This window comes from Mesoplodon mirus, assembly GCF_964341445.2.
Source record: "Mesoplodon mirus genome assembly, chromosome: 12".
Lineage (NCBI taxonomy): Eukaryota > Metazoa > Chordata > Mammalia > Artiodactyla > Ziphiidae > Mesoplodon > Mesoplodon mirus.
The window spans coordinates 7239887-7257028 of NC_138988.1; the positions used below are offsets into that span (position 1 = coordinate 7239887).

The following is a 17142-nucleotide window of genomic DNA, read 5'->3' on the forward strand; positions in this document are numbered from 1 at the left end:
ATGTAAGAGTGTGTTATAAACTGTGAAGACCATACAAGTGTCAGATAACCACTGATATTATGAGACACAAAACCCATTAAGTGAGATATATGGTTAGATACAACAATCACTGTATCCTTCTAAAGATGGCTACAATACTGGAAAAGTAATTTCACATTTAAAGGATGAAAGCACTGATAGAAGTCTGGTGATTAAATATCCAATGCCGCTGAAGACTGTAACTACTGAAAATTCATTCCTCAGTAAGGTCCTTTCACATGTGCTGGCTAAGAGCCACTTGGAGAGAATGCACAGTAGACACTGTGTGTGTTGAATGAATGATTGTACCTACCCTCTGTATCAGAACTAGATGAAGAGTAAAGTAGTTATTTGGAAACTACATACATTAGACAGTGTGATTCTCATTTAGGGAGAGAACAAGAGGAGAGTACTCCCTTACCTGGTCAGTGTAGGGAATGTGGAGGAAGATGCCTCTTTAGGAGAGTTGATCAGTTCCGGGACACCAACACCAGCGATCTCCTCTATGGCCTTCAGAACACCGTCTGTGTGCTCCAGGTAGATGCTGCATTGACAGCCACAGGAGTATGAACGCATGTTACAGAATTCCTAAATCAAGATTTCTTTCTTGAGACATTACCAGGTACTAAGCTTTAAAACAACTATTAGGGGGCTTCCCTGGTGACGCAGTGGTTCAGAATCTGTCTGCCGATGCAGGGGACACGGGTTCGAGCCCTGGTCTGGGAGGATCCCACATGCCGCAGAGCAACTGGGCCTGTGAGCCACAGCTACTGAGCCTGCGCGTCTGGAGTCCGTGCTCCGCAATGGGAGAGGCCACAACAGTGAGGGGCCCACACACCATGATGAAGAGTGGCCCTCGCTCGCCGCAACTAGAGAAAGCCCTCGCACGGAAACGAAGACCCAACACAGCCAAACATAAAAAAAAAAAAAAACAATTAGCATTTATTTTACTTTATTTTATTTTATTTTTTATTTTTTGGCTGCACCACGTGGCTTGTGGGATCTTACTTCCCCAACCAGGGACTGAACCTGGGGCCATAGCAGTGAAAGCGCCAAGTCTTAACCACTGGACCGCCAGGGAACTCCCAATACTTATCTTTAATAAGGATTCCAAATACTTGTCAGGAGGTAAAGGAAATGATGTCTCAGTTGGAAATAGTTAGACACCTTGGAAGTGATCGCTGTGTCTTGGATATGGTAGGCAATAATAAATATCTGACTCATTGGTTAACAAGGCAGGATACAACAGCAGACGCCCCCACTTCCTCTATGATTTGATTTAATAAAGAACTAGCTGACAGTATAAAACAAAACAAGAAGATCTGACAACCCACATATTCCAAATTATGTTAATTTCAAACCTACTTCACTGCTTCCAAGTTACCCCTAACCAAGGTAATTTCTCAGTTTTTGACCAGACAAGGGATCTGAACAGTGGCAAAATGGAAGGCTATTTGGCTTGTGGACAGAAACTGAGCCTCTCACCTAAGCAAAGCCTGGAGCTGGTCATTAGGAATGCTGCTCTTCTCTTTCTCCCCACTTGGCCACACCTGACAAAGGAACTGTCTGGCCAGGGAAGCTGTTGGAGAAACAAGGCAAAGACATCTCATTCATGGAAAATGAACTTCACTCTTGTTTTGCAGGCTTTTGGGGATGATTATTGACCAAAAGGATTATTCTTTTATATTTACTATGACATTCCTGGGCTAACAGACAATTTGAAAAAAAGCTGTCATGAATTCCTGCTCTACTGGTTCTTCTACCAGAAATAAACCCATTTCTCTAAGACTCAACATGTCCCACCCGCTTACCCTGTCTTGACACAAACATGAACCACACAGACACACAGAGAAAAGGAACACTGCTGGGCAGTGGGAAGTCCATCTCAGCTCCTCCTTGGCAGGCCAACAAGCAGTGGCTGCTTCCTAGATTCATACCAAACCCTCCCCTTTTAAACAACAGGGAATAATAAAGGTTTGTTTTGCACGTTCTCCTTGCTTTCTGTCTGTGCTGCCAATTAAGTTGTATCAGTGAGATGCATTCCAAGAGCTATGTCAAAAGATAGTTAAAGAAAAAGATCAGGGGGACTTCCCTGGTGGTCCAGCGATTAACAATCCGTCTTGCAATGCAGGGGACGCCGGTTCGATCCCTGGTCGGGGAACTAAGATCCCACATGCCACAGGGCAACTAAGCCCGCGCACCACAACTAGAGAAAAGCCCTCGCGCCACAACTAGAGAAGCCCGCGTACTGCAACGAAAGATCCTGTGTGCTGCAACTAAGACCCGACGCAGCCAAAAATAAATAAATAAAAATTAAAAAAAATAAGAGGAGGAAAGAAAGAAAAAGATCAGGGACGGGGCCAAACCCTTCTTTACACTTAATTCTGATTTCTCCTCTCTCTCCCATTTTATTAACTTCATGGTTTATGTCTTTCAGTCAAATGTCTCAGATACTTAAGGGGGGGAAAAAAAAAGAAGGACATAAACAAAAGCCAAACAAAATCGAGCCAACTGAACTAACCACACTCAGTCTAATCAATGTCAGCAGAGATCAGACATAGCTCCTTCTGGAAAAATGTCCTTCTTGGTATGGCAAGAGAGCACATCCAGGGTTATGGACAGATTTGCTTACAAAATTTACAAGGTCCTAGGAAGCCCTAAGTTTACAAGTCTATTCATGAAAGAAAAAAGAGGATATGGCCCATCACCAATTTTTCCTTTGTTCTGAGTAGGAGCTGTAGATTTCTCCAAAATGATCATCAAAAGTCTGAGGAGATAAAGAGCACACTGGAAACTGGGAACGCTGAGATGGAAATTCTGCAAGTAATGGAAGCTCTGGCTGTAAGGAGACAAGAAAAAAAATAAAAACCACCACCACAAGTATTACAGATGTGTCCAAATCCATGAGTTATCCAAGTCTGCTTAAATGCTTGATGGTCTAATCAGAATCCTCCTCATTTGCCGGGGCTTTAGTAGAACCTTCTTTCAAGACCTTACAGAGACTATAACTTTGTATAAAGAAAGTTAGGGCATGGAGGCCAGAGCCCAGTGGGTGAAATGCTGGCCTTGAAGAGGTCATATATGCCAAGATACCCAATTGCTAGCATAGGCCATGCTGACTACATTATTCTCAGTGTAGAATAAATTACTTGCTTTTTAAGGCATTAGGCAACACACTGAGAATAATGTTTAAATTCTGGGTTCATAGGGACAAAGTGAAAGGAAATGATAAGGCAGAGAAAGCAGAGCTTCTAATAAATGTACCATAAATGGCTAGCTTTCAATGTTCTGAAGTAATGGTAGATGAGGAGTCACAATTAATCCAAACCTGTAGGTGAAATAAAACTAGAGTCAACTCCTGATTGATTGGTGAGAAGGAAGTCAAACAAATTTAAAAGTACTGTATTGAAAATGAAATAAGGCTCTCTAGGCAGGAATGGCAAGCATTGACTGTGGACCCAGTGATGGCCTAGGCTATCAGGGGAGGTAAGGAAAAGACCAAGGTGCTCTGGTTGAAGCTGGGGTAGAGGCTGGAAGCTGTGCCCCTTAGAGCTTCTTCTCACCTCCTGTGCCCTCGGCCTAGGCTCCTCTTCCAAGATGAGGGAAATGGACAGGTAATCAGTGGTAACTAACTGCTACCTAATTACCCAAGCCTACTAGGAGACAGAGTAGGTCCCTGGATAATCAAGAGTTGACTACAGATGGCCAGTGCTTTCATCAACATTACCTGAAAAGGTGAACTTTACAGGATGAAGGGTGCATAAAGATTTAGTTTGATTAATTCAACAGTTTCTAATGCTTCAGGATATATCTGAATACACACAAGAGAAAGCTCACATAGATGAGGAAAAGTCACTGAAAATACCAAGTTATCTCCAAGAAATCTTGCCAATCTTATTCCTAGGAGCTTCTTGGGACAACAGTCAGGGAGGGGTATGTGGTCTGACCCACCTAAGCAGCTCCTCCAAGGCTTGGTCAGGCTCTCCCAGCTTCAGTCGGTTAGAAAGGACCTCAAGGGCTGAGTATAGTAAGTTAATATTTTCAGGTTGAAAAAATCCGTTCCTAAGGGAAAGTCAAGGAAACGTAGTTTAGCTCAGTTCCAGGAAGATTACGTGGACAGCAGCTGAGGATCCTGGCCTCCAGTCTGTACCATCGATAAAACAGAAGAAAAAGGAGAACTGAAGTACTGAAAGTACTCAAGTGCTAAGTTCAGTCACTGCTGTGAGTATCAGACTAGAAGTTGAAGTGTATCTGAAAAAGTCTTTCCTTAAGGACCTAACAGTCCTCCTAGGATTATTTTCAAGGGAAACAAAGCTCTCCTTCATTCTGTACATTCTAGAGATAACTATCAGTCTTCTCCAAAAAAACAGGAATAACTTTGTGAAATTGCTTAAATCCATGTCTAATCCATAGTAGATGTTCAGCAAAGAACTTATTCCTTCTTCTGTATTAAGTCAAGTCTTGACAATTCTATCTTCAGATTATCTTTCCTATTGTCCCTTCCTTTCCAAGCCAAGGCCATCACTCTAGGCCAGGCCCTTATCACCATCCCATGCACAGATCATGTCAACATCTTTTGACTGGTCTTTTTGATTGTCTTTCCAATCCCTTTGTCCTGCATGCTGCTGCCAAAAGGATTTTCGTAAAACACTGCTTTCACTATATCATGGATGTGATCATAAAACTCCAAAATTGCTTCCCTGGACAGCATTCAAGTTCTTCGGCCTGACCTTCAAGGCCTAGCACAATCTGACCCCCTAGATCTTTCACTCCTCTAGAAACATTTCCACATCACCAGTGGTAGCCTCTCTTCCTTTCCACAAATGAATTCTGAGGGCCTCTTATGGGCTGCAGGTTTTTCAGGGGGGGGAGGTGGGGGGTGGGGATGGCTTTATTAAAGTATAATTGACATATAATAAAATGAATGTATTTAAAATGCTGAATTTGATCAGCTGACTTATATATAAACCCATGAAACCACCACTGCACTGAAAATAATAAACATATCTATTACCCCCAAAAGTTTCCTCGTATTCCTTTGTAATCCATCCCTCCTTCCATCCTCCCGCCCAATGCGAGGCAACCACTGAACTGTTTTCTGTCACTACAAAATTATATGCTTCTTCTAGAATTTTTTTTTTTTTTTTTTTGCGGTATGCGGGCCTCTCACTGTTGTGGCCTCTCCCGTTGCGGAGCACAGGCGTCAGACGCGCAGGCTCAGCGGCCATGGCTCACGGGCCCAGCCGCTCCGCGGCATGTGGGATCTTCCCGGACCGGGGCACGAATCCGTGTCCCCTGCATCGGCAGGCGGACTCTCAACCACTGCGCCACCAGGGAAGCCCTAGAATTTTATATAAATAAAATCAAATACTACATACTCTTACAGTCTTGGTTTTTCTTCACTATAATTCTTTTTTCATCCATATTGTTGCAATGTAGTATTCTACCACATCAACATATCACAATTTGTTTATCTGTTCACTATTCGATGAACATTTGAATTGTTTCCTATTTGGGGCTATTACAAATAAAGCTGAAATAAACATTCATTCACAAGCCTTTGTGTAGACACACGTTTTCATTTCTCTCGGATAAATACTAGGAATGAAATGGCTGGGTTGTATGGTAGGTGTATATCTAACTTTTTAAGGAACTGCCAAACAGTTTTCAAAAGTGGGTGTACCATTGTACAGTCGCACCAGCAGCATGTGAGAGCTCCAGTTACTCTACATCCTCACCAACACTTGGCGAGGTAAACCTTTTTAATTTAGCCATTCTGTGATTTTTACTTGCATTTCCTTAACAACTAATACCGCTGAATATCTTTGCATGTGTTTATTTGCCATCCATTTATCTCCTTGTTTCAGCATCTGTTCAAATCCTTTGTCAGGCACTGTTTTTAAGTACTGAGGATATGACAGTGGCTGGTCTCTGCCTTCAGGGAGCTCACAGTCCAGCAGGGAAGACAGATCAACAAGTAATTATAGTAAAATGTGATCAGTTTTATCGTAAGAGTATTAGGAAAGAAGTGGGGATAAGAGAGGCAGAAAGGAGACTTACCTGGCCTAGGGGTCAAGGAAGATGCCCCTGAGGAAGTACAGTTTAAATCCAGATCTCAAGGATGAGTTCGAAAAGACTGGGGATCAAGGAGGGTGAGGATCCTGGTAGAAGGATGGGTATGTGTGGAGCCTTCCAGGTAAAAGCTACACAGGGTGGTGAAATTAATTCAGTATAGCTGGAGGGCAGAGTGCAAGACAGTGAGTAGAATAGCAGGAGTCAGATTAAAAAAGGCCTTAGAAGCTGGGTAAAAGAGTTTGAACTCAAGAGAAATCTAACGGCAATCAGAAACCAAAGTTGTGCTAGGATAAGATCGGGTTTGTGTTGGGAAGATTGCTTTAATTGCTGTGTGAAGAAGGGACCGAAAGAGGACAGCTGGAGGCAGAGAGACCAACTGTGAAACTAATCCAGTCCTGATGAGAGACGACAGAAGTCTGGAAGCAGTGGAGGAGGAGAGGACACGTGGTCATTTAGGTGTTATCTAGAAGACAAACTCAGCAGGATTCTGTGATCAGATGTGGGAGAGAGAAAGGGTAGACAGTAGAGGAAGGAACGAAGAATAACTCCTGGTTTCTGGCTCAACAACTGGTGGTGCCATCTATCTAGCCAGGGAAAGATGAAGGAGAGGTGGGAAGGATGAAACACTTGTTTTGGATGTGATGAGTCTGAGGTGTCAATGACATATCTATAATGGGGTGCTGAGTAGGCAGTTGGAGATAAATGCCTGTAGCTCAGAAGTTAAATTTTAGCACGAATTTAAGCTTGGGTGGGACTGCCCAGGAAACCTGTATAATGAGAACAGAGAGACCAGGACCCAGCCCTGAGGAACAAAAGCATTTAAAGGGCACACCTCCCTCGTTTCTACTTCTGTCCATGCCATGCTTTCCAGTTTCTTCCTTTACCTCCCAAAAAGCCATCTACCCTCCAAGGGCCCCGTGAAGTCCCATGATTTCATGAGGCATCCCTAAACACCCCAGCCTACACAGCCTTCAGCTCTTTACCTCATAATCTGGAATTTATCTACAACTTGTTTAATAACAACTTCTTAACTGACAGTCTCTCTGGTGCTATTAGGGAAAGGTTGCCACAGCAAACTCATTAAGAATCAGACGGCCAGATTTGTTACAGGTTAGCCAAGAGCAAGTCATCTGATTTTCAGATGAGTTAATAATAGTGACTCCATAAGACACAGAGCGTGCAAGACCAAATGAAATGATGCAGACAAAAACACTCCAGAAAGAATAAGCATCATATTTACATAAAATCCTGGAGCCCTTTCCTTCTTTTCTATACCTCAGTGCCTTGGTGACTGTCAAGTAGAAGCAAGGACATACTTGATTATCTCTACCTACATACTCACCAAGCAAAAAGTCCATGTAAAATCTGCAGTAGCCTCTGATAGCAGGAAGACATTATGTGGTACTCCTGACCTTTAATTCCTGGTCCATCAACTACACCATGATTCTTAGCAGTTAAGCACTACAAGGGAAAAATGCTTTTAAGACTGTTGCTTCAGCAATTGCCCTCATTTTCCTTCAATATTTCTCAGCCAAAAATGAAATCTCGGGCCTCCCTGGTGGCGCGGTGGTTGAGAGTCCGCCTGCCGATGCAGGGGACACGGGTTCGTGCCCCGGTCTGGGAGGATCCCATATGCCGCGGAGCGGCTGGGCCCGTGAGCCATGGCCGCTGGGCCTGTGCGTCCGGAGCCTGTGCTCCGCAACGGGGGAGGCCACAGCAGTGAGAGGCCCGCATACCGCGCAAAAAAAAAAAAAAAAAAAAAAAAAATGAGATCTCTTGTTCATTAAGCAATTTCTAAGTCTCTATAACGATAAGATAGGCTTCTGACCTGAAAATAGTTGTGAATGTTCTCCAGATGGTTACACATGGGGCTCAGCAGTTGAACAACACTATGAGCGATTTCTGAGGCAGATCTCTGGTGGAGATGTGAGAATCCAATATTCCGATTTCCTTTGCTCTATAATAAATTCAGAGTTACGAGGGAAGGAATTGTTGGATAGCTTCTCTGAAACTAAGAGTTTATTATAGAGTTTAATCAAACCTTGTGCCACCAGGCAGAACGGACAGAAGAAATTAGGGATATATTTTGACAGAGGGAACTCACTCAATCTTCAAATAACCAAGAGATTGGCTTAGAGAGTACAGACAGTGTTTGAGAAGTATAGACCCAAAATTACTAACGAGATAAAACTCACACAAAAATAGAAATCATGTAGGCTGATAAGAATGTACAGCAAATAGTTAAGTATAAGAAGAAAGGATCAAGTAACTGGATATACTAATTTTAAACGTTTACACCTAAAACTTACACATTTTGTCGTTTGTATCATCCCACTGCTTCCCCAGAGGCTACATGCATTTGTCCATTAGATAAACACTCAAGATTCTGGACTTCTCTAGACAGCCAACTACTATGCTGAGGCTTAGGCAAGGGCTTAGTTTGGGAGGGTGTTAAAACCAAAACCCAAGCAAAGAACAGGATTCAGGAATGCTCAGAGCATTTAGAAATACATTTTCTGTTTTGGGTGGCTTTTTTGTTTTCTCTGTTTCAGAGTTCCTTTCTAAAGCAAGATGAACGTGGGCTGGCAACGGGGCTGGCAACGGGGCTACCACCATGCTACCCAAAAACAATACCAGAGAAAGTGACAACTTACTCACTACTAAGACCTCCTTGTTTCCAAATCCAGAGGCCAGGACCTGTGCTCCTGCCTGTACTAACCTTGAGGAAGGGGCATCTCCTGGTCACAGAAGGTGTTAGCATGTTCTCCAGCTTCTGGGCGAGATCCTCCAGCAAGAAAAGCAGCTCAGGGGGCTGAAGCTGCACAACTTCTGTAGCCTATCACACGGAGGAAGGAAAGAGTAATTCCCAGAGTGTCCTAGCCATCTTTCTGGGGGACACATTTCATGTTTACTCTTTACAATGGGTGAAGAATCTGACCACTACCAAACAAGGGGGAAATTCTGCCCCACCTCATATAAACGGCTGTAGTGCTCTGGCAACCAATCAAAAAGTCATGCACTTCTTAAGTAAAACAAAATTTAAAATTATTAAATGGGAATGAGGCAGTGTAGTTTTAGAAGACACACTTTTGCTCTAGAAATAAATGCCTCTGGTGTATCCTTCCACCTATGGACCCGTGATGCATTTCCTAAGTACCTTGGGATAAAAAAAATGACTAATTAAAGGGAATTTTGCTCTTCTCTGTTCATTAAGTAATTCTTTCATATTTTCTTTCACCTAATGTTTTGCTACTATTAAGTCTGGGCAGGATCCTTATAACTATATTACACTACCATAAGTAGAATAGGTCTAACAGTCTCACTTCAAACTTTTCACTCAACATACATCTATGGAGAATCTCCAAGTACAGGCTGATGTAGAAAGACCGAAAAAAAAAAACCCTCTATTTTGAAGGAGCTTCCATTCTTGAAAAATCTATGGTAAAAATCCATGCTATTTCTCAAAAAAAATTTTTTAACCTGGAAAAACTCTACTCTCTGGTGAAATCCCATACCAAAAGATACCTTCTCTGTGTAAATGTCTTCTACTTCCAACTTCATTATAAATACCATTCTCTCCTCAGTTTCACTGGTACTTGGTTCAGACCATCAATATAGCATGTACTGCTAGTTGTTTCCTTCCTTTATTAGATGATAAGCTATCTGAAGGCAAGCATCATGCTTATGTAATACTGAATTGCCAATATCTAGATTTGCATCAAAAACAAAAAAGGCCTCAACAAACATCTCATGGATACTGAACAAATGTCATGAAAAAGTGAAAACAGCATTGTGTAACTATAAATCAGAACAGTGTTGCTCCACAAAAGTAATCTAACTAGGTTATTATTAGTAACGTAAAGTAAGGATCACATCATTAGCATGATCTTTCGTAATGCCTAATGCACTATAAAAAAAAACTTGGATTTATGAACATCAAGATGATGAGGATGATTATTCATCCACACTTGCACATATAAAGGCTTTGGAAGCCAGAGTCCAACTTCTCCCAGGGTCATGGTTTTCTTTTGGAAATAGGAATAGAGCTGAGTAACTTTCTGAAATAAGATTAAGTTCTGGGATCTCAGCTCTGTCACTTACTTCAGTGTGCATTTCAGTATCTAAGATGAACTTGGCCACGAGCCCACAATGCAGAATAGAGAAGACCTCAAGGTCCAGTTCTCGGAAAAAAGCATGGTAATTCTGTAATGATACTGATGTCTTTTCTTCTTTCCCTCTGAACTCCTGGGAAGAAAGTACCAGAAACCAATAGAATAAGGCTTCTATATTAATCTAACTTTAAATGAAGATTTCAAAATGCAATTGTGCATTTATTTTATGTAAAAAGTTACAGTTCATCACATCCTTTTACCAACGTCCCTAAATATTCCTGAAACAGATCACCTATTGTAATTTTGGGATATAGGTCACACATCGATACTCAGTTGGTTTCCACTTAGGGATGAACTATTAGACAAATCAAGGCACTATGGTGTGGTACAGAAAACTATGAGCTTAGGGGCCAGAAAGATTTGGCTTCAAATCCTTGCTCAAGCACTTATTAACTGTGTAACTTTGCACAAGTCACCTATCCTCTCTGGATCTTAGTTTCCTCATCTATTAAATGTAAATATCAATACTAAGCTTGAGTTTTTAGGAAGATTAGAGGAGTTACACATAAATTCTCAATAAACAGTACCTAAAAAACAGAAATAATTGGGATCCATGTGGTTTAGGCAATTTCACAAACCTACCCTGTGGGTGGTACAATTACAGGAAAAGACCTACTGTTTATTAAGTATCTGTATTAAGAAACTGTATTAAGCATTTCATGTCATCTAAATTCATTGAGAAGTAGATAACCTGGGATCGGAAGAGGAAAGAGGCTAAAAGAAGTATATCTTGAACTACATACAAAGACAGAATTTGCTAATTGCTACAAGAGAGAATTCAAAGTACTCCTGGGGTGCAAAAAAGAGAGTAATACAATCAAGAAAATAATTAGAAAAACAGTGTGTGGTAGTGATAAATGTTTGGAGTCTAACCCAAACTCTGCTACTGAGAGGGTCACTCCAAGGCCTAGGAAGTTTGTTCGCCTCTCTTTCCCCTAATCTTTCTCTCTGTAAAATGCATAAGATAATGCTGGCCCTTTGTTAATCTCACCGGGCTGTCACACACCTTCATAGATACCAGTCATTCCAATACCTTTTCCAGCTGGCTCCTATCAGATGGTGCAGGGTCGCATCCTGAATTATCTTCCTTTGAAAGTGGGTCAGGGGAGGATATTTTACTGCCATTGGCTTTTCGTTTCCTTCCTCCTTATGTTTCAAGAAGAGAAAAGTGACTCAAATAATCAATAATCATGTTTACTAAATATCACTGCCTTCAAGAAACAACCTGCTGAAGACTACCTAGAGATAGCAGGTAATTTTATAATCCTAAATTATAGTTCACTGATAACCATGCCAAAGAAAGGGTTCAATTATATAATCTCTCCAATTACTGATGCCTTGATGCACATAACCTCTAAGTGAATTCAACATGGCACATAGGGAGACACAGAATAAGAAGAAAAGAGCATACTCACCTAAATTTCCTTGTATTCTAATTTTTGCTGAAACAGCAGTACTGGTATGAGGTGTTACTTCTGAAGTTTCCAAGTCGAAGTTTGCAAGGGGAGGAACATAGTCTGGAGTGACTGAAACAAACAGCAGGAAGCTCAATGTATACCAACCATATACCACTATTAGACTTGAATGCTAATCACCTGATTAGCTAAAAACTAGTTTCCAGAACTACCAAGCATGCCTGACTGCCTGTAAGATGCATTCAGGTCATCTGACATTAATCATTTTGGCATAGTAAAATAGCCAAAGATAACTTACAGGAATATCATATTAATTGATTATGATCAATTAAAGTAAAACCATTATACCAATATAAAACATCCAAGCAGGGCCTCCCTGGTGGCGCAGTGGTTGAGAGTCCGCCTGCCGATGCAGGGGATACGGGTTCGTGCCCCGGTCTGGGAGGATCCCATATGCCGCGGAGCAGCTGGGCCCGTGAGCCATGGCCGCTGGGCCTGCGCGTCCGGAGCCTGTGCTCCGCAACGGGAGAGTCCACAACAGTGAGAGGCCCACATACCGCAAAAAGAAAAAAAACAAAAAAAACAAAAAAAAAACATCCAAGCAGATAAGAACTAAAAATAAATTAACTTACATTTAAAATCTAAAGATATTAGCAATATTTGGTCACATAGCAGTTTGTTTTACACACAATTATTTAGATGAGAGCCTGAGGGAGGCTCCATGTTTTCCCCAGAGAATCAAACTAGCACTTTATTTTTATTTATTTATTTATTTATTTATTTATTTATTATTTTTGGCTGTGCCGAGTCTTAGTTGCAGCACACAGGATCTTCGTTGCAGCAAGCGGACCTCCTAGTTGTGTCATGCGGGCTTCTTAGTTGCAGCATGCATGTGGGATCTAGTTCCCCGACCAGGGATCAAATCCGGGCCCCCTGCATTGGGAGCAGGGAGTCTTACCCACTGGACCACCAGGAAAGTCCCAAAGCTAGCACTCTAAAATGACAAGTTTTCATAATGGCCAGAAGGTATTAAGAGGCCTCTCAGCTGTATTCCTGGTTCATAATGATGTTCAAGAAGGCAAAGGGGGACTTCCCTGGTGGCGCAGTGGTTGGGAGTCCGCCTGCCGATGCAGGGGACACGGGTTTGTGCCCTGGTCTGGGGGGAATCCCACATGCCACGGAGCGGCTGAGCCTGTGAGCCATGGCCGCTGAGCCTGCGCGTCCGGAGCCTGTGCTCCGCAATGGGAGAGGCCACAACAGTGAGAGGCCCGTGTATTGCAAAAGAAAAAAAAAAAGAAGGCAAAGGGCACTGGAAGTTTGATATCCAAAGAAGCAATGTAATTTACAAAAAGCCCAACCAATGTTTTATATCTTGTATTAAACACCAAGGTTTCCTGGAGATAACAATAGGAGGAAAAAGGATGTATTCTTTTTTTAATTAATTAATTAGTTTATTTTTGGCTGTGTCAGGTCTTTGTTGCTGCACGCGGGCTTTCTCTAGTTGTGGTGAGCGGGGGCTACTTTTCGTTGCAGTGCAAGGGCGTCTCATTGTGGTGGCTTCTCTTGTTGCGGAGCATGGGCTCTAGGCGTGGGCTTCAGTAGGTGTGGCACGCAGGCTCAGCAGTTGTGGCTCACGGGCTCTAGAGCACAGGCTCAGTAGTTGTGGCACACGGGCTTAGTTGCTCCGCGGCATGTGGGATCTTCCCGGACCAGGGCTTGAACCCGTGTCCCCTGCGTTGGCAGGCGGATTCTTAACCACTGCACCACCAGGGAAGTCCGACGTACTCATTTTTTAAAATTTTTGTTGAGCAACCATTTTCTTGTCCCACGAGTCGGGGGCAGCTATCGTTGAGTCTGGCTTAAAAGCTAACTCTGCTATCTCCTTACCACTGACCAGCAGGACTACAATACAGGACCCTTCCCTCACCTGCCAAGTGCTTTTCCAGGAGTTGCTGCAGCTCTACAATGTGCTTTAACCGGGTGAGCACCTTCACCTTCATCTCGGGTAATGTTTGCCGACAGAAGGCATTTACAACCTGTGGAAGTAAAAATTATATTCTCACACTGTGAACTGTTCAGATTTTAACCTTGTTTGCGTTATTCAGCAAGAGCTAACAGAGTTGTCTGGTGACAGCATCTGTGAGTCGAGTGAGAAATGTCCAAGTGTTCTCAGCAAGGCGCTGTAAAGAAAAAAGCCCTGGGCCAATAGAGGAGATGAAACTTCTAATCCTGGTTCTACTTATTTCTAGTTAAGTAACAAGGTGGAACAGCACAATAGCTAGAAAGTATACACTTCAGTGAAACAGATCCTAGTCTGCTTCTTACTAGTTGTGTGACCTTGGCCAAGTCTTTAACCTTTCTGAGCTTTTATTTCTTCAGCTATAAGACTGGAATGCAGTCGTATGGATTAAGTGTGAATAAAGAAACTAGCCCAGCATTTGGCACGTGTGTTTGATAAATTTTAACGACTTTGAACTCTCTGTACCTGCAATTCCATATGTGTAAAACGAGGATAATAATACCCATCCCGCCTACATCATAATATAGTTGTCAGGATAAGAAGAGATATTTCAAGTGAATAAACATTCTCAGAAATAATATGCATGAGGAAGGAAGTGTGATATAGATGTAAGATGTTACCATCATTTTCTGCATTTCATTTTCATTATATTTCATTACGATTGTGCGTTTCATTAAGCACAAAAATATTGTAAAGGAAAGTGAAAACTATCATTCACTTGATCTCACTAAATCGAAACATTAAGTGCACAGCGATGTAAGGAGGAACAGTATTGGGGCTTCCCTGGTGGCGCAGTGGTTGAGAGTCCGCCTGCCGATGCAGGGGATGCGGGTTCGTGCCCCGGTCTGGGAGGATCCCATATGCCGCGGAGCGGCTGGGCCCGTGAGCCACGGCCGCTGGGCCTGCGCGTCCGGAGCCTGTGCTCCGCAACGGGAGAGGCCACAACAGTGAGAGGCCCGCATACCGCAAAAAGAAAAAAAAAAAAAAAAAAAATAAAGGAGGAACAGTATTTTCACAGTGGTGAAGGTGAAGTTGTTCCAGGCAGAAGTAGATTACCATGAAAAGGCTTGGAGGTAGTAAGCATGGCCAACAGTAAGTGAATTCTAAGTATTTTGATTTCGCTGCATTAGGAGGTGCGTATGATTAGGGAAGGGTAGGATACAACCTCTGCAGAAACACACAGGGGTTAGTGGTTGGTGAAGAATTTTTAAGGAGCCTCGTGGAACCAAGAAAACAATTTCCTTTCAAGAGAAACTACAGACAGTAAGTGAATTGTCCTAGTAACTCTGCTCACCTCTCGGAACCAGTTGAGGGTAAGAAATATAAGTGAACATATGAATGAACGCTCTTTAACAGACATGGACTCCAGTCTCTCTCCAGGCTCCAGGTCAGTAAGGAATATAGGACAGTCTGAAAGAGAAGGACAAACATTTCTATTCCCCTTTAGCTCAAGTCAACAGAACATGGATGCTGCCCCTAGAGCTAGCTCTCCTTCTACTTACTTTCCCCTTTAACTAGTATTTGAAGGTCAAGCTTTGATTAGTCTCAAAAATACTTCCATATCACGCAACAGTCAATAAATATAATCTAAAAGTCTCTGTGACGTTAAAAAATTCCTTCCCCCACACACAGGTACCAGTCTGCCCCTTCCCTAAGTTTACCAAAGAAAGGTTACAAAGAAGAAAGGATCTGATAACTTCATCCTATACCTAATAAACCATCAATCTCCTCCAAGTTTCCATTATGTTGTCTGTCCACACAAAGTCTCAGTAGCCGGAAGTAGGGAGCCAGGCACAACGGAGAAACCAATCTGGGAAGGAAAAATCCATTTCTAGACCACGGTTTATAGACACATTAGTCCATGTTTATAGAGAGCCCAACCTTATAATTAAGGAGGTTTGCCCAAAATAAATGTCTACTTTTAAGAACATATAACAAGGAATGTAACGGATGCTCAGCAAATAAATAATGAACTGAATTGGAGGAAGACAGAGGTAAGTAGACTGAATGTCCATGTGTTAGGAGAAAGCGGAGATAAGACGGAAGGAGGGTGTTAAGAGTGGCAGAGATAGACAAACACGTTCATGGGTGGGAAAAAGGAACAGAAACAAAAGCAGCCTCACAGAATATCTGTTGGCTGTCATGACTCAATGCAAATCCCAAACCCAGGGTCTGGGAGAAAACAAGGAGTCTGCCCCATTCTTAGGAACCCATCCATATACCACCTGTCTTGGGAGAAATCCTTTTCAATCAAGTTCTCAAGAGACTGCAAGAACTGTGGCATTCTCCATGAACATTTAAAATACCAACAGAGGTTTTAGAGAAGAAAAAGTGTACTGACTTTTGGTCTGATTCCTGCGAAGTCAGTCTACCCCCATCTTTCACAAAGTCCTGAGAGAACAACAGTGGCAGGAGGTTGATGGCAATCCCATCACAACTATCATCGTCTTCTAGTCCGTAGAGAGCTTTCACGGGAAACGGATAGTCACTGTGGAGAGAACCCAGAATCTGATACCGCAATTCAAGGGTATGGCAAGTCTATGGGAGAAACCACTAGAACAAACTAATCTCCTCTGTTATGAGGAGAAGTGAGAAAGAGGAGAAAGAACAAGTGGGGAATCTTTAAGCAATCCTGGAGCTGGGGGTGCTGGGATACTGAGGTTGGGAGGAGGGAAGTTGTGGGAGTGGGCTAGACTTGGCTGAGGTCAAGACATTCTGAGGTTTGCACCAGCAATTGACATAACTGATATAATTTCTTTACCAGTACAACCATGTCAGTGGGTAAACGGTACTTACCCTTCTGGAACAACACAGATGTCCACCACAAAGGCATCCTGGAAATCATCAGAGATGGTCTGCCCAGCCCATTCCTTCAGGAAGCAAACAAACAAAAAAGGCTGTGTAGACCAGGCTATATGTGCTATAAAGCCCTAAATAAACTATTAACCTTTCTAAAGCTTCAGCTTCCTCATTTCTGAAAAGAAAATAACAATAACACATACCTCATCATTCTGATGTGGAATAGACATAATACATGAAAAATGCTTAACACAGTGCTTGGCACAGAATAGATGGTGGCTTTCAACAACATCATTAACCACACGTTCATCATCCTCATCCCTTATTTTTATTATGTGAAGGAGGCCTCAGAGGAGAGGCCTGGGGCCGAGTGAGTCAGAACAGCCTCCCCAATTAGAATATGGGAGAGCTCACAGGAAGATCTTTTTATTTTTGCAGCACAACAGAGAGAAGGGTTTGAAGAATGTATAGTAAAGCAGCCCTCATGCTTCATTGTTTTAAGAAAAGATACTTGGACATACCAGTACTTTTGGAGCCAGCTTTCTGCCCTGGATCAGGTTGGCAAATTCATCGTAATAAAGTGCAGAGGCCTGAGGAGACTGCTCACTGCAGGAATGAACCAACTGTAGCAAGGAGGTCACCT

At 42.5% G+C, this 17142-nt stretch overlaps 1 protein-coding gene across 2 annotated transcripts in view; it reads right to left on the reverse strand.

The window, feature by feature from the left end:
- The window catches only part of FANCD2 (FA complementation group D2), a 58651-nt gene that overhangs the window by 8575 nt on the left and 32934 nt on the right, over positions 1-17142 (reverse strand). For both annotated transcript variants that reach the window (XM_082639678.1, XM_082639679.1), the window contains 16 exons: positions 17021-17140; positions 16497-16570; positions 16042-16188; positions 15410-15510; positions 14995-15110; positions 13608-13716; positions 11681-11791; positions 11299-11411; positions 10195-10338; positions 8813-8929; positions 7922-8050; positions 7436-7554; positions 3970-4080; positions 2727-2857; positions 1504-1597; positions 440-562 (listed from right to left, as the gene is read on the reverse strand). In XM_082639678.1, coding sequence (XP_082495804.1) covers positions 440-562; positions 1504-1597; positions 2727-2857; positions 3970-4080; positions 7436-7554; positions 7922-8050; positions 8813-8929; positions 10195-10338; positions 11299-11411; positions 11681-11791; positions 13608-13716; positions 14995-15110; positions 15410-15510; positions 16042-16188; positions 16497-16570; positions 17021-17140 — 1859 coding nt within the window. The remainder of the gene's footprint in view (positions 1-439; positions 563-1503; positions 1598-2726; positions 2858-3969; positions 4081-7435; positions 7555-7921; positions 8051-8812; positions 8930-10194; positions 10339-11298; positions 11412-11680; positions 11792-13607; positions 13717-14994; positions 15111-15409; positions 15511-16041; positions 16189-16496; positions 16571-17020; positions 17141-17142) is intronic.